The 16489-nt window shown below is 50.7% G+C and overlaps 1 protein-coding gene across 1 annotated transcript in view; it reads left to right on the forward strand.

Moving 5' to 3' along the window:
* Positions 1–16489, forward strand: part of AR (androgen receptor) — a 58390-nt gene that overhangs the window by 25506 nt on the left and 16395 nt on the right. The window contains exons 2-3 of the mRNA XM_075161790.1: positions 4262–4413; positions 14115–14231. Of these exons, the coding sequence (XP_075017891.1) occupies positions 4262–4413; positions 14115–14231 (269 nt within the window). The remainder of the gene's footprint in view (positions 1–4261; positions 4414–14114; positions 14232–16489) is intronic.

Genomic DNA, 16489 nt, shown 5'->3' on the forward strand with positions numbered 1-16489 from the left:
TCCCTCTAAAAATAAAAAAGAAAAGGCAAATTGGTGTCTTTTTAAAATCAAGGGTGTTCCTGGGCAAATCCTTCCACTCTGTGGACAGTGGCTGCCGGTAGCAAAGGTGCAGGAGTGAGCTGGAAATCGGCAGCTGCCGAAACATCAATCTCCCGTCGCAATGGGACGCTGGGGCTGAATGCTCCCCTCTGCAAACCCCAAAGGCAGGAGCGTTACAGCTGGGACGAGCCTGTCTCACAGCCCAGATTAACCTTTAGCGTCTGCCAGCTCCCTCAGATTTCCATCCGTAAGAGGGCAGCTGGGGTGAGGTTGGCCGGCACACGGGGGTTTGCAGGGACAGCCCGAGCGCCTCTGGGACGACTGCGCGGCACCCTTCGTAGGCAGATGCACATATATAGGTACGCTAGATACACATGTGCATGAAGGTATATTTGTACTTGCACAGCTCTTCTCATGGAGAAACGGCTATTTAAAAAGCTGTTTAAAAAGCCACTCAAGCCTTAATTGCTAACCTGCTTTGCAGCTTTAAATAATTAAGCCTCAAAAATACTCCAAGGTCTTCTGGGGGTCCTGCTTCGTTATCACAACAGCTGCTACTGTGAGAGTCACTTTTGCTCATTTCCTATCTGAAATACATAGTGCAAAGAATAGGGGAAGCACAGTATGGAAGGCCTTTTGGAAAAAAATAAATTAGCCCTTTTCAGATTTCTGATTGCATAGAGAGGAGAAAAAAGCTAACGGGTCATTAGAGGAAAGGTCTGGTACTGCTGGAATCTAAAAACGTACTGGATAAATAAGGCATTTTTAGCAAAGCTTTTATATCTGCTGCTGGTGATTCCTTAGTAGCGTCTGCTCGACAGTAGCACCTCAGGCTGAGCGCCGCGGCTGTGTGGCGTAGGGTGCTTGTGCAGACGTGGCATGGGGGAGGCGGGGGGGCCTGGGCTCTGCTGGGGACGGGACAGTGGGATTGCGCCGGGGGGACGGGCGGGATGCGGGGGAGGGTGACGCAAGGAGATGTTTGTTGCATCGGGACTTAACTATGGCAGATATGTTGCAGCCGACTGTGTCTCCTTGTCTCCTCCATTTAAGCCTTGGAAATTGAGATTGTCAGGGAAGGATAGTTGAGCAGCATCTACAGATGAGTCACTGATTCTGATTGCTGCTGCTAAAAAGATGAGAAATCACTCAAAATGTTTCTTGCCTTAAGAACAGAGGATAGAATCGCTGCTCCAGTTATTAACCTACAATTTAGGTAGGATCTGCATAGCTCTCATATGACGAATAGGAGACAGCAGCATTCTTGAAGGACACAACTGACAGCAAGGTCAGAGGAGAGAGGTGAGCCTGGGTTTTGATCTCACCAATAATTGTCCCATCTCATGCTTTACTCTCAAGGTGTGAGGGGTTTAGAAAAGACAGCTGTACTTCAGCAAAAGCCCTGACCTGTGTGAAAGGCAAACCGCACCAGTACTCCGGTAACAGAGTTAGTCCTTGGTTGAAATTAAGCATCCCAGCGAGTTGTTCACATAACAACAGCAACAGTCCCTTAAGTCCCGTCTGCACCGGAAAGTATTTTTCAGCCTCTGGTATGATTTAAACCAGTCAAATATTGGTTCCTCATCTGTTCTTGAGGAAACATTTCTTCTCATTTAAAACCTCTCTCTCCTCAGTTTAATTTATGTCTCTTGGGAAGCGGAACAAAAGGGAAGGGATAGTCTGGACTAAAGAAGCTACTCGTATTACCAGAATTAAAATATCTGAGCAGAAGATGCTAACCAGGCAGCTGCCCCTGCGCGAGTGCATCATTGTCCTTGCCACAGTTCTCCTTAAGAGTGATTGCTCTTTAAGCTCTTCCACCACAAGTAGTTTTAATCCCGATGTCCCTGGAACTGCTGCTTTGTGAGTGCAGGTTGCAGGATCTGCCTACGTTTTGGGAGTAGTGAAACGAGACGGGGAAGATGGATGGGAGAGGGGTGGGAGAGGTGGGGAAGAGGTGGGGGATGGCGTGGGGTGCCTGCTGCAGTCCCAGCCCGGCAAGCGCAGGGCAGCGGTGCCGTGCATTATAACTTACCGCAGAGATGGAAACCCCAGTGGAAAAGCTGGTGATTGGCACAGGCAGCATGCATATCTTTCCTTAATTAAACTCCGGTGCTGCCAGCCGCTCTTTCGGTGTGTGAGATGTGCCCTTGCTGGCGTGCTACCCGGGCAGGCAGAGCTGCCTGCGGACCTGCGGGACGCGGAGAGGGGCTGGCCACGGGGCCAGAGGAACTGAGAAGCAGGACAGCGTTCCCTCGCCCTGGGGTCTGTGTTGGTGTTTGACCCCTTTTTCTAAAAGTTGCAAGACTTTTCACAAGATTCTGGCTGCCATCTCTCCCAGGGCTGTTTTCTGTTTCAGTGGATTTTGGGTTTGTTCACAATGTGGGCACAAATGGGGCTTTTCTGAGTATAAAGATTTTTCCCAAGAAGTCCCAGCACTGTCACATTCGCTCTTAATATAATTTGATTTCTAAGAGCTCGCCTGCAAGCATTCAAACAATACCAGAAACCAAAAGCAGATCTAATTTTGACCAAAAAGTTGCGGTGACCTACTGACTGTTAGAAACTAATTGCCTCATCCGGTGTTTCGACAAAAAGCCAGTTTTAGCAAATAACTTAAAATGCTATTGCTCCTTGCGTTGACTTGTGATTCTCCTGCTGCCGTGCCTTCCGAAAAAGCAGCTTCTCCATAGAACTGATCGAACAAGTGTGTGGCAATGTGTGTCAGGACGGGTACCAGCCAAGAGGAAAGGGTTTGGGCAAGCAGATGGAGGGAAGCATGAGGAATACGCGGTCGGAGAGGAGGACTGGCTCTCGGAGCGTCTCGGTGCTGTGGTTAACGCGGCTGGTTGGCACTACGTCAGCCTGGCGCGCGGGCAGCGCGGGGCAGCGCGGCACTGGGGGGTGAGGTCCCCCCCCAGGGTCCCGGCTCACGGGGACCCGGTCCCACGTTTGCAGCACTGTGTGAGCTGTGGGTTGTGCTGGCCGGGAGCAGTGGGAGGGGTGGAGGTGTGGAGCTCTCCTCCGGAGCACTCCGGCTCCGCTGCAGCCCTCTCGTTGTGCTTGGCACCTGCTTGGGTTGTGCCAGGGCTGCAGGAGGCTCCTCGTGCTTCCCCAGCAGAACTCGGAAGAGTTATGTCAAAACTGGGGGTTGGGGGAAGCAGCAACAGGGAAAGACGGCCTCAGGTCTTCCTGGGAGTCCGTGCTCTGCCCTTGCTAAAAGCTGGTTTCCGTCCCCATCCTTGTTTCCAGCTACCCAGAGTGAAAACCCAAAATGGGTCTTTTGGACTACTGAGCTGGCGAGTGGAAAACGTGAAGCTCCATAATCGACACTGACCCACTGCCAGCATTTAGTCATAATTATTACATGGCAGACCCTGCAACTTTTATTTTTGGCTCCGAGGTTTGTTTTCGCCATTTGGTGGTTGGCAGCGCCGTGCTCTGCCCGTGGGGCCGTCCCAGGGCAGGGACCTCGGTGGCACTCTCCCAATGTACCCCGTGTGACGGGGAGGCGCAGGAGCAGTGCCTTTAGTCATGGGGTGAGTATAAACAGGAGTCTACTGGGACACATTGACAGCAAATGCTTTATGTTTTCACCAGAGGCTGCTGGCTGGATTTAGTAGTCATGCGGATGAGCAAGGCATCCTGGAAGAAGGTTCAGTCCAGCTGTGGCTGGCATTGAAAGAGGGAATAGGTAGAAAACAGGCAAGACAAAAAAGCAAGAAGAAAAGAATAGCTTAAGGGAGTTTGATAGCTTAGGAAAAATTAATTTGTTTAAATTAAGAATCAAAAGGATAAATTCATCTGTAGTGAAGTGACAACAACGACCTTAATGGAGTGGGATCAAGTAGCTTAATGAGCATGCAGAGTCCTTTTTTGATGTACAGGCCTCACTATTGAAGCCAAAGTTACATGAACACTGCAACAGCCAGTCCCAGTCGTCTTCTCTTTCTAGACTGTGCTGTCACCGTGCCTGTACTTTGTCACACATTGTCACACATTGTACCGACGGGCACTCCAGCGTGGTCTTCTGCATGGTCAGAGCAAGGTTTGGCTTAGCCGTTGCTTGCCTCCTTCCTGATCAGTGCTTAGCTTGTCCCATCACTGAAATTTTGGGTTTTGCCGTGAACATTCTTCCAAGCGCCATCCGCTCTGCTCACCCACAGCTTGTCCTAACCTCGTTTGCTGACCCTTTCCCTTGTTCTCTTTCTGTTCTACGCTGCAGGTTGGAGACTGGCCGTGAACATGTCTTGCCCATTGACTATTACTTTCCACCTCAAAAGACTTGCCTGATCTGTGGAGATGAAGCATCTGGGTGCCACTATGGAGCCCTCACTTGTGGTAGCTGCAAAGTCTTCTTCAAACGGGCAGCTGAAGGTAACGCATACAGAGAGAGGAGGGAAAACCACTCCCACCTCCAAGAGTCAAATGCTACTGACACAAGTTCTCTCATCAGCAGTCAAGTCATTAACATATAGGTGCTGGAGGGATTTGCAGCACCATGATATGTTTTCCTCCTGTGGAAAGGGGTTAAGCAGCCTCGCTTTGGGGAGCCTGCCAAGCCAAGAGGACTGAGCAAGAGTGGTGGGGACAAAGTGTGGTGGGTTTCTAAGGTCTCTTAAACTAGTAAAGGAGAAAATTCAAGGATAAATTGGTTTCTTTGACCTATGTTTGTCATTCCACTTCACAGATTGCCCTCAAAAAGTAGCCAAACCGGTTTGCCAAAGCACAATCCTTTTCAATGCCTGATTATCTTCATGACCTAGTGAGACCCCGGAGCTGTCAGTTCCTGCTTCTCCTCTTGGCTCTCAAGGGTGCTTTAAGTTCCCATCAGCCCTCCTGCGATCTCAGACGCACAACTCCCAATTTAGGGGATGCTTTTCCTCTCTTGCATCCCTTTCAGAGGGTCCCTTCTCTCAATACCTGCAAAACGGCAGAACTGTCTGTCCGTCAAGAGCCGTGCTCTGACCTTAGTGTCCATGATCCTTCTCCCCAACCCTTGAGAAAGCAACTTCTCCTTTATTTCCAGCTCTCTAGTGCCAGGCTCTCCAGAGATAAGTGTGAGCCCAGATGTTCCCTCTCAACAGCAAGGTCTTTGCACCATCTTTCCTTGGTAATTAGCATGCAGAAGGACCTAGCCCAGCTGTTTCCTGGGGCTGTGGGTCAGCAATGTCTGTTTCTAACTGCAGTTAAGAGTCGTGATTCCTTGGCAGCAGAGTGAGAGTCTCTGTTGTGGAAGCCTAACTGTCTGGTAACATAATGTGCCTGTAAATCACACATCTGACTTGTTTTCTGGAGTGATGAATGAATACAAATCGCCACTCCTCCTCGGTGCTAACATAATTTATTCGGTGCACCGGCACACGGTTGGCAATCGGTGTTACAGGCCACAGCATCCCTGGGAGAGGGAGGCACCGCCGTTCCCAGCGGTGGGGCCAGCGGTGGGGATGGAGGCTTCTGTCCCTGGCTTGTCTCGCCGTGACCTTCCCCTCCCGCGCCTTACGTCTCCCCTCTGTCGAGCGGAGGTCCCAAACTGATGGGTGCTCGCCTGCCGATGTCAGAGCACTGCTTCTAGATTAATTCTAGCGTTATCCTGTGCATTTTCGGAGTCACGTTTTCCCTCATTCGTCATGCATGGCAGGAGCGAACTTGCCAGCACTAGTTCAGGGAAGAATCGAGGCTGTGCCATAGAGGACAAGAGCATCCTGTTGCCCTAATAGTACAGTCAAATAATATGAATAGATCGTAAGTTTGGCATATTTGTCCCAAGGTAATAATTTACAGATACTTCTCTTCGCTATACACCAATTCTGTGTACGGCCAAATGGATTGGCTTGTGCAGCCAGAGTAAATAACAGATGCTTGTTTAAGTCAGCAAGTTGTTGGTGATTTATAGTAAGTGGAGTCTTGGCGCGCTCTGTCAGATAAACTGCTGATGAAGTACCCCTGTCAGCTGGCGCGTCCCGGAGCGGTGCTCCTCCTTTTACACCAGGGTGGGCTCTGTCCTGGTGGCGTGCGGATGAGGGCTGGGAGATGCCTGTGGGGGAGAGGAGGCAGCCTGGGCTGCTCGCGCTGCTCTTAATCATACGCTGTGGTGGTTCCCTCTCCTGATTGTGTTATGTCATTAATTTAGATGGTATTTATGCCTCTTCTTGCTCTTTAAGCCTCGAGGTATCGCAGAGGCTTAGAAGTGTTTGGTTGCGTTAGGGTCGGGCAGCAGAGCCCTTTGCCTTTCCCCTGGATGGGACCGTGCAGCGAAGTGTGTCTGCAGCGAGGAGCGGCAGCGGTGGGGGGGACCTGCCCGAGTGTGAGGTTTCATCTTATGTTACCCTGAGGTACACGGATAGAGTGTTTATTTTGGGGAAGAGACAATAAATAGACTCCTTTATAAATACTGAATGCAGGGTCGTGGTAGGTGATGATTTCTATCCTAACTCTTGGTGATTTTCCAGCCAGATCTTCCCTTCTTAAAGTTGAGGAGCAATATTGAAAGCTGATATTTCAGTGTGTTCTCATGTTTTAAAGTCCATAAAATGCATCTCTGAAAACCTTAGGTCACCTTTGGAGACTTTTTACAACAGCAGATCAGAAAGCTTCCCTGATGAGAAAAGAAACCTTTTCTTCTGCCTCTGTTACCTTCCTGTTACTGGTGTAAACCAGCAGCCTCCGACGGGTGGGAGAAGCAATGGACTGGGAACTGAAGAGCAGCACAAACAGATCACCTCGGAGGAAATGGAGAATAGCTAGACAGACAGTTTTTCTTTTATCATGTTCTTTGCCTAATATAATACTGAACTTATTTGGTAGTAATTCAGGGATATTTATAGACATACACTGCCTTCTAAGGGATTAGAAAGGGAAAAGATTTTTTTTTAAAAAAAAGTTGGTTCCTCTTCCCTTTTGAAAGACGCTGAGGGATTCGTGTGGATTCCAGTAGAGCAGATCACTCCTGCTTTGATAAAATGTTTGAGATTTGAGGGGTTTTTGCAAGCTCAAGTCCAACCAGTTCTTCCAGAAAGATGCTGGAAGAGTTAACAGAAAAGACTTGAATATTTTCCTCATCTCTTTCTGTTAGCTCTCTCCATTTATAGACTCTCTCAAGATGTCCAGGTTATATATAGGCCAGCTCTAAAATGCACCCTGCAGATTCTTCAGTTCTGAGGTGGACTTCCTCACTTGCGAGACGGCCAGCCTCATTCTTGTAATCAAACCTGGCCTTTGTCTCTCCCCTTCCGTCACCCCGCTCTGGTGTCCAAGCGCTGAGGGATCCAGAGGGTTGGGGCTTGCTGCCCCGGCAAGAAGTGCTGCTGCTCCTCTGCTGCCGGGCACACTGGCAGCCTGCGAAGGAGGACTCCTCCTCCTTCTAATTACTCTTTCTCCTGCAATAACAAAGATTTGGTAAACAAAAAGTGCATCTGCCTCAGCACAGATTTTGCTTTTTCTCGACACAAGCAGGCAGGGCATCACTTCGCATGGTTAGGATGGCTCGGATGAGCGAAAGACATGAGGGTTTAACGGGTCCTCATGATACCACGCTTGTTCCTGAAACAGAAGAATGCTTTAAACACGACACCCTTCCAAATCAATTGGCAGTCCAGGGGTTCCTGTTGTCCCATCCCATCCAGGAAGGGAGGCATTTTTGTGTCCCCTGCATCCATCCCTGAAAAAAGGTAGACCTTCCTCATCCCTCCAAGATTGCATGAGATCTGATGGCCACCTTGGCCAGGTCAGAGCTGCCTCTGTGCAGTGTTCCTGGCAGCGCAGGACTGGGATGCCTTAGGCTGTATTCCTGATGGGATTGCCTTTAAATAGCAGAGAGCTAAATGAAAAAAATAACACAGTATTTGGCAAGTTTCTTAGAGGGCTAACAGCCAGACTGCTGTGCAGTCTGTTCTGATTCCCGTGCAGTCACTCTCCATATGGATTATTGTTCTACATCATGACCTGCTGAGGATTAGCCTTGCACCAGAGAAACGTCTCAACAGTTTCTTGCCAGTTTTCAAGATGACAACAAGTTGAAGTGAACCATTTTCAAAAACCATCACCAGTGATCGTCCCCCTGTACTGGGCACTGGTGAGACCGCACCTCGAATCCTGTGTTCAGTTTTGGGCCCCTCACCACAAGAAGGACATGGAGGTGCTGGAGCGTGTCCAGAGGAGGGCAACGAAGCTGGTGAAGGGCCTGGAGCACAAGTCTGATGGGGAGCGGCTGAGGGAACTGGGGGTGTTCAGCCTGGAGAAGAGGAGGCTGAGGGGAGACCTCATCGCGCTCTACAACTACCTGGAAGGAGGTTGTAGTGAGGTGGGGGTCGGTCTCTTCTCCCAAGTAACAGCGATGGGACGAGAGGAAACGGCCTCAAGTTGCACCAAGAGAGGTTTAGATCGGACATTAGGAAGAATTGCTTCACCGAAAGGGTTGTCAAGCCTTGGAACAGGCTGCCCAGGGAAGTGGTGGAGTCACCATCCCTGGAGGTATTTAAAAGACGTGTAGATGAGGCCCTTAGGGACATGGTTTAGTGGTGCACTTGGCAGTGCTAGGTTAACGGTTGGACGCGATGATCTTAAAGATGTTTTCTAACTGAAACAATTCTATGATTCTATGTTTTAAAATGCTTTCTTCTCCTTCTCGTGGCTGATCTGACAGTATGCAAAAGAGTCGGGTCTGCAAAAGACTTCCATGGTGCTGCAGCACCATGATGCTCCTGCTTCAGTGGTGGGTGTCTCGCTACCCTTTGGGTATTATTGGCCTTAAAAACCCGTGGGAAGAGCAGAAGGTGGAATAACCAGACCTTTGAAAGCTCAGGCCCTCCTGGCACAGCCTGCTGCCTGCCCCCCCGCTGCCTGCCAGGTGGGACTGCTTTTCTCCCCCTTTGGCGTCCACAGGCAGCTGCCCCCAGCCCCGCGCAGCAGTGCTTCTCTGTGGGTGACTCGGTACGTCAGCACCCGCTTCGCCGGGTGCCCGGAGGGGTGGCAGCTCTCTGCGCTGTGCCGCTCACTGGCAGCTGCTCGCTGCTTCAGCCTGCGCTTGAGCAAGCTCTCAGACCGTGCATAGTCAGACATGACATCGGTTGGAGTCTGAAGCAGGCAATTGGACTTCAGACAGGCTCAGGAGTTAAAACATTTCGGTTTTGTCTTGTTGCCAGAGAGCTGAGCAATTAAAACATTTTTGCTTGCTGGATTTAAGCATCTTCAAAATAAAGCCTTTTCAGTTTGCACAGTTCTATAGTTGCTTACTTTCAAAGCTCGTCGTTTAGCCTTGGTTTGCTCCAGGCTTCCTGCTAGATTGTCTCCTGTACGGAGCTGTTGCCTGCCCATGCTGTTAGTTCGCCAACATCTGTAACTTCCACGCTGGTGTTTCTCTGGCTAGCTAATGTTTCCACTTGCAGACCATCGTTCCTGGTTCCCTGGAAAGCTTCCCCCTTGCTCTTCCCGCAGAGCCAGCCTGCCTCCCCAGCCACCGCAGGCTGCTGAAATCACTGCCCCAAGACAGAAGAACCAGAGCCGCTGCGGAAGCCTGCACTGTCATTGGGGCTGGGTGCTTTCCTTTTCTTTTCTTTAGTCTTCTGGTAAATACGTGACTATTAAGAAAACAACTGCAAGGATATTTTATTAATAGTGGCTTAGTGTTGGTTCCCGAGAGCTTTATAGCTGTGCCCTCTTTGATTATTTCTAATGGGGGCATAAGTGGGAACTTTAGCGTGGTCCCAGCCCCAAGCCCGCAGGCTCGGCTCTTGCCACAGCCCAGCTGCTGGCAGCGATGGGGAGCAGAGCTTTTGCAGAAGAGCACTAGAGACCCTGTGGTTACATGAGACCCTGGGGATTCGCTTTCTCAGAAAGCTTGGCCTTATCCCCCAATTATTAGAATTTGGTTTCTGCCCTGAAATACAAGGATATATCTCTCTTCCAAAAGGCATTTAATGGGTTTTCACATTCACAATCGTAAATCTTACTCCAGACGTTTGCATAGATTACTTTGCTTTGTGGAAGAGAAAGCTACTCTAGGCCCAACAACTGATGTGGCAACAGGCTTTTAGTTAAATAACTTCTCTGGATTGAGCAACTAATCTTTCTCCATAAATCTTGTATTTTTAGTCAAGACTGGAGAACTGCTCTTCCCCTCTGCTCCTGATGTTCGCTGCAGTCCCAGGTGATGAGCAGGAGCACTCGGTGACAGCAGAAGCATCTTTCTGTCTGGCGTGAGGTGGCACAGGAGGGAGCCCGAGCCGTCAGGGGCTGTTGCCAGCGAAGGGGGCAGTGGCAGAGCAGCGAATTCGTGGGGTGCAGTGAAGGGGGGAGCTGCAGCAGCCTGCAAGAGCCTTGGTTGCACAGACTGACCTCCTGGGATTCCTGTGCTGGCCTGACAGAGCAGAGGGGTACTGAGTACCTTTGCAACTTCACTTCTCACCTCCATGCATGTCAAACAGTATCTGGATCAGCAGGCAAGGGGAGGGGTCTTCCCTAGGCATACATCTGCGGTGTCGTCAACTGCGTAATTATATCTGAGGCTGACGCCTTGCCAACATCCCCGTTGTAAAGAGTCTGAGTGATTGGCTTTGCAAGGAGCAGGACCGCTGGGTAAAATAGGAGAGTATGTTTAAAGTTTAGACCTGTACATACAGGTTTGCAAAGCAAGAGTCTCTGCTTTGGAGTAATACGAGAAAGCAACTCTATTGTTTGCAGGAAAGAAAAAGAGAAAAAAAAACCATTGCAGTGTTAAACTCAATGAAAGAAAAACCAGTGCATTTATCTTTAAATAAAGAAGAGCTGATTGCAAATGCCTCAGCTTGTTCTTAAATGAAGAGAGTGAATTATCCTGAAATTAAAACCAAGTCTCTGTATATGAGAAGTTACTTAAGACAGATGGACCCCGTCTGTATTCCAGCCACCCTTCCTTGTTCTCTGGGCTTTTACAGCCAGTGGCACCTTCTCCTCCGTAAGCCCGTGCTGTGCTCGGGCTACACAGCCGTTCACATCCCTGTCAAGTAGTGCACGCTCCCAGCTTGAAGAGAAGGGACGGTGTACGCTGGTGTGGGTGAAGCAGAAGAGCCGCTGTTGCTGCCGTAGCCACCAGAGATGCTTGGTCTGGCGAGGAGCATCGCGGTCCTCTGCGGTTCTCTGCGGTCGATGGGACGAGCGCAGGCGGTTCAGGACGGTTAGCTGCGCTGGGGCAGTGACAAGGTGTGGTCCCTCTCCCAGGTTTCACAAACCGTATCCACAGCTGGGGATAGCAGTGATGAGGGTGCTGCGTTTCTCCAATAATTAAAAGAGAATCTCTACATCCCTAGGAGTTAGGACAGGATGAGCAAGCAGCTTATTCTCCTGCTGAGCAGAAGCAGACTCATGAATAGCCATTGCATGACCATTTGTTTCCCTTTTTGTTAATGGCTAACAGCTTAAAATAAACAGTGCCAGACTGTGCACGTTCAGCTAACAGAAAATGGGTTCCTGCCCCAAAGAGTATATTTTGTGAACCAGGAAGCAGGCCCTCGCTATTTCAGCAAAATTACTGCACCATGACCGGGGGGTGAGTTGTTGACTGCAACTTAAAAGCTTGCATTCATCCGAGCCCATCAGCAGGGAGGTAAAGTTGTTGTAGAGACTCTTCTAACGTGCCCGTTTTTGTGATCCAGGAGGGCCGCAGGCGCGGAGGCACCTGCCTGGTCTCGGCTGGTGGGAGGTCGCTCCCTCTCCGGTCCCTGCCCAGCTGTGCCAGAGGCGGCGGATGCTGCTGAAGAGCCGATGGCAAATGGCACGGCTGCCTCACCGAGCAAGGCTTGAACCGGGTTCCCAAATCTCGTCCGCCCCCTGCTCCCCTCCCGTGGGTGCCTGGGCGGACAGAGCGGGGTGGGGGACGAGCCGCGTGTCAGGGCGCTGCCCGGAGCCTGGGGGAGCGGAGGGGGCTGGTGCGGTGGGTGTTCCTCCTCTTGGCAGGGGAATTTAGACAGAGCTGTGCCTGACCCTGGGGCGTCCTTGGGGGGCTCGGGCAGTGACCCTGCCGCCTTCCCTTACTAAAGCTATTCGCAGGAGGGGCTTGACCTTTTTAAAGATTTTGAGCTATTGTTGCAAAAATGCTGTAGTTTAGACTAGGGAGGTGAGAGAGGGAAGGAGCAGGAGCTGATGGGCAAGGGGAGAGCAGGAGGTTGAGCAGATGCTGCCGGGGCAGCACTGCTTGCGGCAGCCCGACGGCCTCGGCCAGGGACCGAGTTGGCCCCGTGGGCTGGGCTTAAGCCTTCCCGGTAGGCGCAGCCCCAGCCGTTCATGCTCGTGGTAGTTTTGATGGGCTCTGGAGCATCCCAGTGTCAGACGTTGTCATGAGACAGGAATCCTGCAGCGCAGCTGGCGGGGACGGAGAGCAAAATCACCTTACAGCTCTCCATGCCCATGCCTGAGAAAGTAGGGCGTCCATTCTTGTTTGATGTGTGCACGTAAAGAGGTCGAGTGGAGAGAGTATGGCCCCGGCACTCATTTCCCGTAGCACAAAAATAACTCCAAGTAACCCAGTTTCAGCTGAAGTTGTTTATTACTCATCCTCCTCAATGAACTGTTGAAAGGGAGGATGGTGCTTGTGTTCTCTGGGATTTGGTGTAATCGCTGCTTCTGAGGCTTGTCGAAGTGTCCTTAACGCTGGTAATGAGCAAAGGGAGGGGGATGAGAAGAGGTGCTGATGAGAACGGTATTAAAGGGGCTTAGCAAGGTATCATGTGCTGCAGGTAATGCACTCTTGCCCCATTATGTCTCCAGTCTTAATAGCTAAGGCACTGGGGGTGGCGTAATGATCGGCTTTTAATGAGTCTAAGAAGTTCAGACGTATGGTATTTTTGCAGCTCCTTAGCGTAGTCCCGTGCGCACGCAGTGTGAGAAGGAGTTGATGATAACAGAGCCTTGTAATGACTTTTCTGCGACCCTGGGATGAGAGGCTGCAGGTGGGATTTTGCAGCTGGCGGCCGGCCGTGCCAGCGAAGCCGCGGCCGTGCGCTGCTGGCAGCCAGCGCCGGGAGGAGCGGTGGGACCTTCCGTGGGCTCCGCTCTGCCCAGGGCGCAGAAAACAGAGCTGCTCTCCGGAGCAGGGAGGGCGACAGGGAAGCCGGTGCCAGCGAGGTCTGTGATACTGGGCTGCTAAAAATTTGCCGCTTTTTCTGATTCTAGTATCTTCAGAAGTTGTGGACGTGTGTGTGGGAGGTGGGGAGCTGTTAAATCAGCCCACCAAAATCGGTGCATCTCTTGTCAAAACTGGTACATGAAGCGGTTAGACTCAACCTCGTCCTTTTAATGGATCTCTGATGACTCCAAAGGGCTATGCCTATAAGAATATAGAAGTCAAACACTTGCAGGATGACAAAGAAAGGGTAAGCTGGATATAGACTGATTTCCCATATAGACTACTTATGCAGAGTCTGAGGTGCACAGCTCTATTATTTACTGAGACTGATTTAGTTTGGAACGGTATGAAGAACATTAGATAAATCCTGATCCAGGAAACATGTTTAGACTTGACAAGAAAACAAATTGGGAGTCAGGAAGGAAAGTTCATTCTTGGCATGTCTAGCAAATGAGGCAGTAAAAAAAAAAGAGCTGAAATCTGGAACTCTAAGGGCTGCTCTCTAAACAAGTGGAAAGGTGAGACTAAGATGCCGGTTAGTCTGACAATAAGTAACTTCTGAATTTTTCTGCAAGCCCCCTTAATTCTGCTGCTGCAGAGGGTCTCCCTTACAGGGAATTGCTGGTCCCAGTTTCCTCCTGTCTGGCTGTGGGTGCAGCCCAGGGGACAGCGTGACTGGTGCCAGCCTGGCATGGGACCCACGGCAGCAGAGCCTGTGGGGCAGCAGCTCCCCATGCAATCAGTTCCCCAACCCAACCAACTTCCAACATAAATTTTCTGCTGGGGGGTGAACTGGGAAACCAGCACCGATCTCCTCTCCTCTCCTCTCCTCTCCTCTCCTCTCCTCTCCTCTCCTCTCCTCTCCTCTAGCGATGCCGGTGACCCTGGTGATACTGAGAAAGCGTGAGCCCATTTCTCCTTGTAAACCTGGTCTGATCGGTACCCACCACCCATCTGCTGTTTCCTCTGATGTTTGTAGGTAAACAAAAATACCTCTGTGCCAGCCGGAACGACTGCACCATCGACAAATTCAGAAGGAAAAACTGCCCGTCCTGCCGCCTGCGGAAGTGCTACGAAGCTGGGATGACTCTCGGAGGTACTGTCTGAATAACCTCCCCTGGGTCCTTGCCATGGGCTGGGGCCGCCGCGCTAATCCTGCAGATAACGAATGTGCTTGGCCTATTAATAGTCAGTAAATGTCTGAAAAAATGAGGCTGATGGAGCGTAATGAGCTTCGGGAAACGTGTGCAGGTTTCTAATACCAAAACTGTGAATTTCATTCACTTTTGTTTGCGTTCCAGGAAACATTCTTTTCCTTAATTTAAAACCTTGTTAATCTGAAAAAATGTAATCGGCTGGGTTAGCTGGATTCTCACTCACGCCAAAGCCTCTTCGAACAGAGCGCTTCCATTTTGAGATTGTTTTTTCCAGGCAGAAAGGGGCATTTTTCTTTATAAAATTACAGCCCCAGTATTTTTCTTCGCTGAATGAAAGTTGCTCCTGTATCACTGGTAAAGATCCTTGTTACAGTTTGTCTCTGTTCCAAAACCTGTAGCTCTACCAAAACCTGACAGAGTGCCCATATCCAAAATCTGAGATTTTCTGCTCAAAATCTAGAAGCTACAATGTAGGTCACTGGGTGACTCATCTTTGAGTTCATTTGATGTGAGAGTGCAGAAGAAAATACCCTGAAAAACAGGGCTGATGGCCCTGACAGCGAAGCGGTGGGGAGTCACGGGTGATAGGGAAAGGAAAGCGGCTGTGGGAAGCGGGGGAGCCCTGCGTGGTTAGATGTGCCAACATTGCAGTTTAAATACTTCCACCATTGCTGGGATGGGCAGTGCCTCCCGGAGCTGCTGGGCTGCTGGAACGTTGTCTTGAAGAACTTGCTACCAAAATGGTTCTGGTTTATTGCTCATCGAGGAGCAGTGGTTTTAATTTTATTTCTCCCCAGAAGAGTTCTTACAGCTCAGGTACCAACAAACAGGTCCCGTCGGCAGGGCAGGAGCCAGCCTGCTCCCTCTGCTCTCGCAGCAGCGGGTAGTAAATCTGAGCGCGGTGGGACACAGCTCTTGGGTGCGGGTGACGCAGAGACGTGCAGCTCGCTTTTTTCCTCCTGGTAGCAAGAAAAAACAAACGTCCCAAAGGTAATGCAGTCCGAAAACCTCGCGACGTCAGCCGTGTGCGCTGGCTCTGACCGCTCGTCACTGAGGCTCACCCGCCGTGGCAGGCGAGCTGTCGGCGAACGGCAGGGTGCTGCTGCTGCAGCGCGTTGGGAGCGATGTGTATGGGCACGTGCAAAGGCACGCCACGATTTTGGAGCACCAGGGAGGTGCCCAATCCACCTGATGCGACCAAGCAGGCAGTTTGCTTGCTGAAGTTCCCAGGCGGCTATCTCCATCTCGGTTCCCAGTATCTGCTTCACCAGTTCTGCCCCCAGCCCCGGTCATCCAGCCCAGCTGGGAGGGAGCGAGGGCAGAGGAGCCTGTCCCGGCACCGTGCCCGCCCGCACGCCTTCTTGCAGGAGTTCCTGATGACTGTCATTTTCGTGGCCGCTGGTGGCCGTTCATGGCCGTGGCTTCCCGGGAAGCAGGGAGACCCCTCCGGGAGCCTTCTCTTGTCTGCCTGGGAGGGTTGGGACCCGGACGCTGATGCCGCCCTGCCCGTGGGATTGCTGGGTCCCGAGCTGGGGGACGGGCGTGAGGAGCCAAACCCAGCTCCTGTGTCCACAGCCAGCAGAAGGGCTTCGTAATGCCATCCAAAACAAGCATGCTTTAATTTTTAAGTGCTTTTTTCTGGTGAAATTTCCTTAAGTAAGAGAAGACATACATCAGTGTAACCATCTTCTGCAGGACACACTGACAAAATTAATGCTAATACTGATAGCCCCCCCCCCTTTTTTTCTCTTAAGCTCTTTGGGTCACCCTGACCTGTTCTGCCTGGTCTGTTTTACATTTGTTTTGAATGTCGGTTTAAAGGCAATTGTTAAAAACATGCATGCTATGAGTTTGTGCACAGTTATTTCTCCCACAGTAGAGAGGCAGAGCATTTGAAAATGCTTCCACGCTCCAAACAGTTGTTTTTAACTGCCTGTTAATTACCAGTCACTTGTAGGGTATAATAGAGCCGCCTGTGACCAGCACACCTGCAGCTCTCAGTGTGTTTGATGGGAGGCGGAGGTGACACACTGAATACCTTATTTAGGACTCTCTGCTTTGGCACAGAATGGCAATATGTCGAAGCACTTCATTATTGATTGAGATCACTCTGACCTGCAAGCTGAAATCCATTAAACAGAATCTTCTCTCCCGATCAACACTGTAAAGCCCAAGAGAAGGAAAAGAAAAAAAGAAG

The sequence above is a fragment of the Calonectris borealis genome, chromosome 13 (assembly GCF_964195595.1).
Source record: "Calonectris borealis chromosome 13, bCalBor7.hap1.2, whole genome shotgun sequence".
NCBI classification, from domain to species: Eukaryota; Metazoa; Chordata; class Aves; order Procellariiformes; family Procellariidae; genus Calonectris; species Calonectris borealis.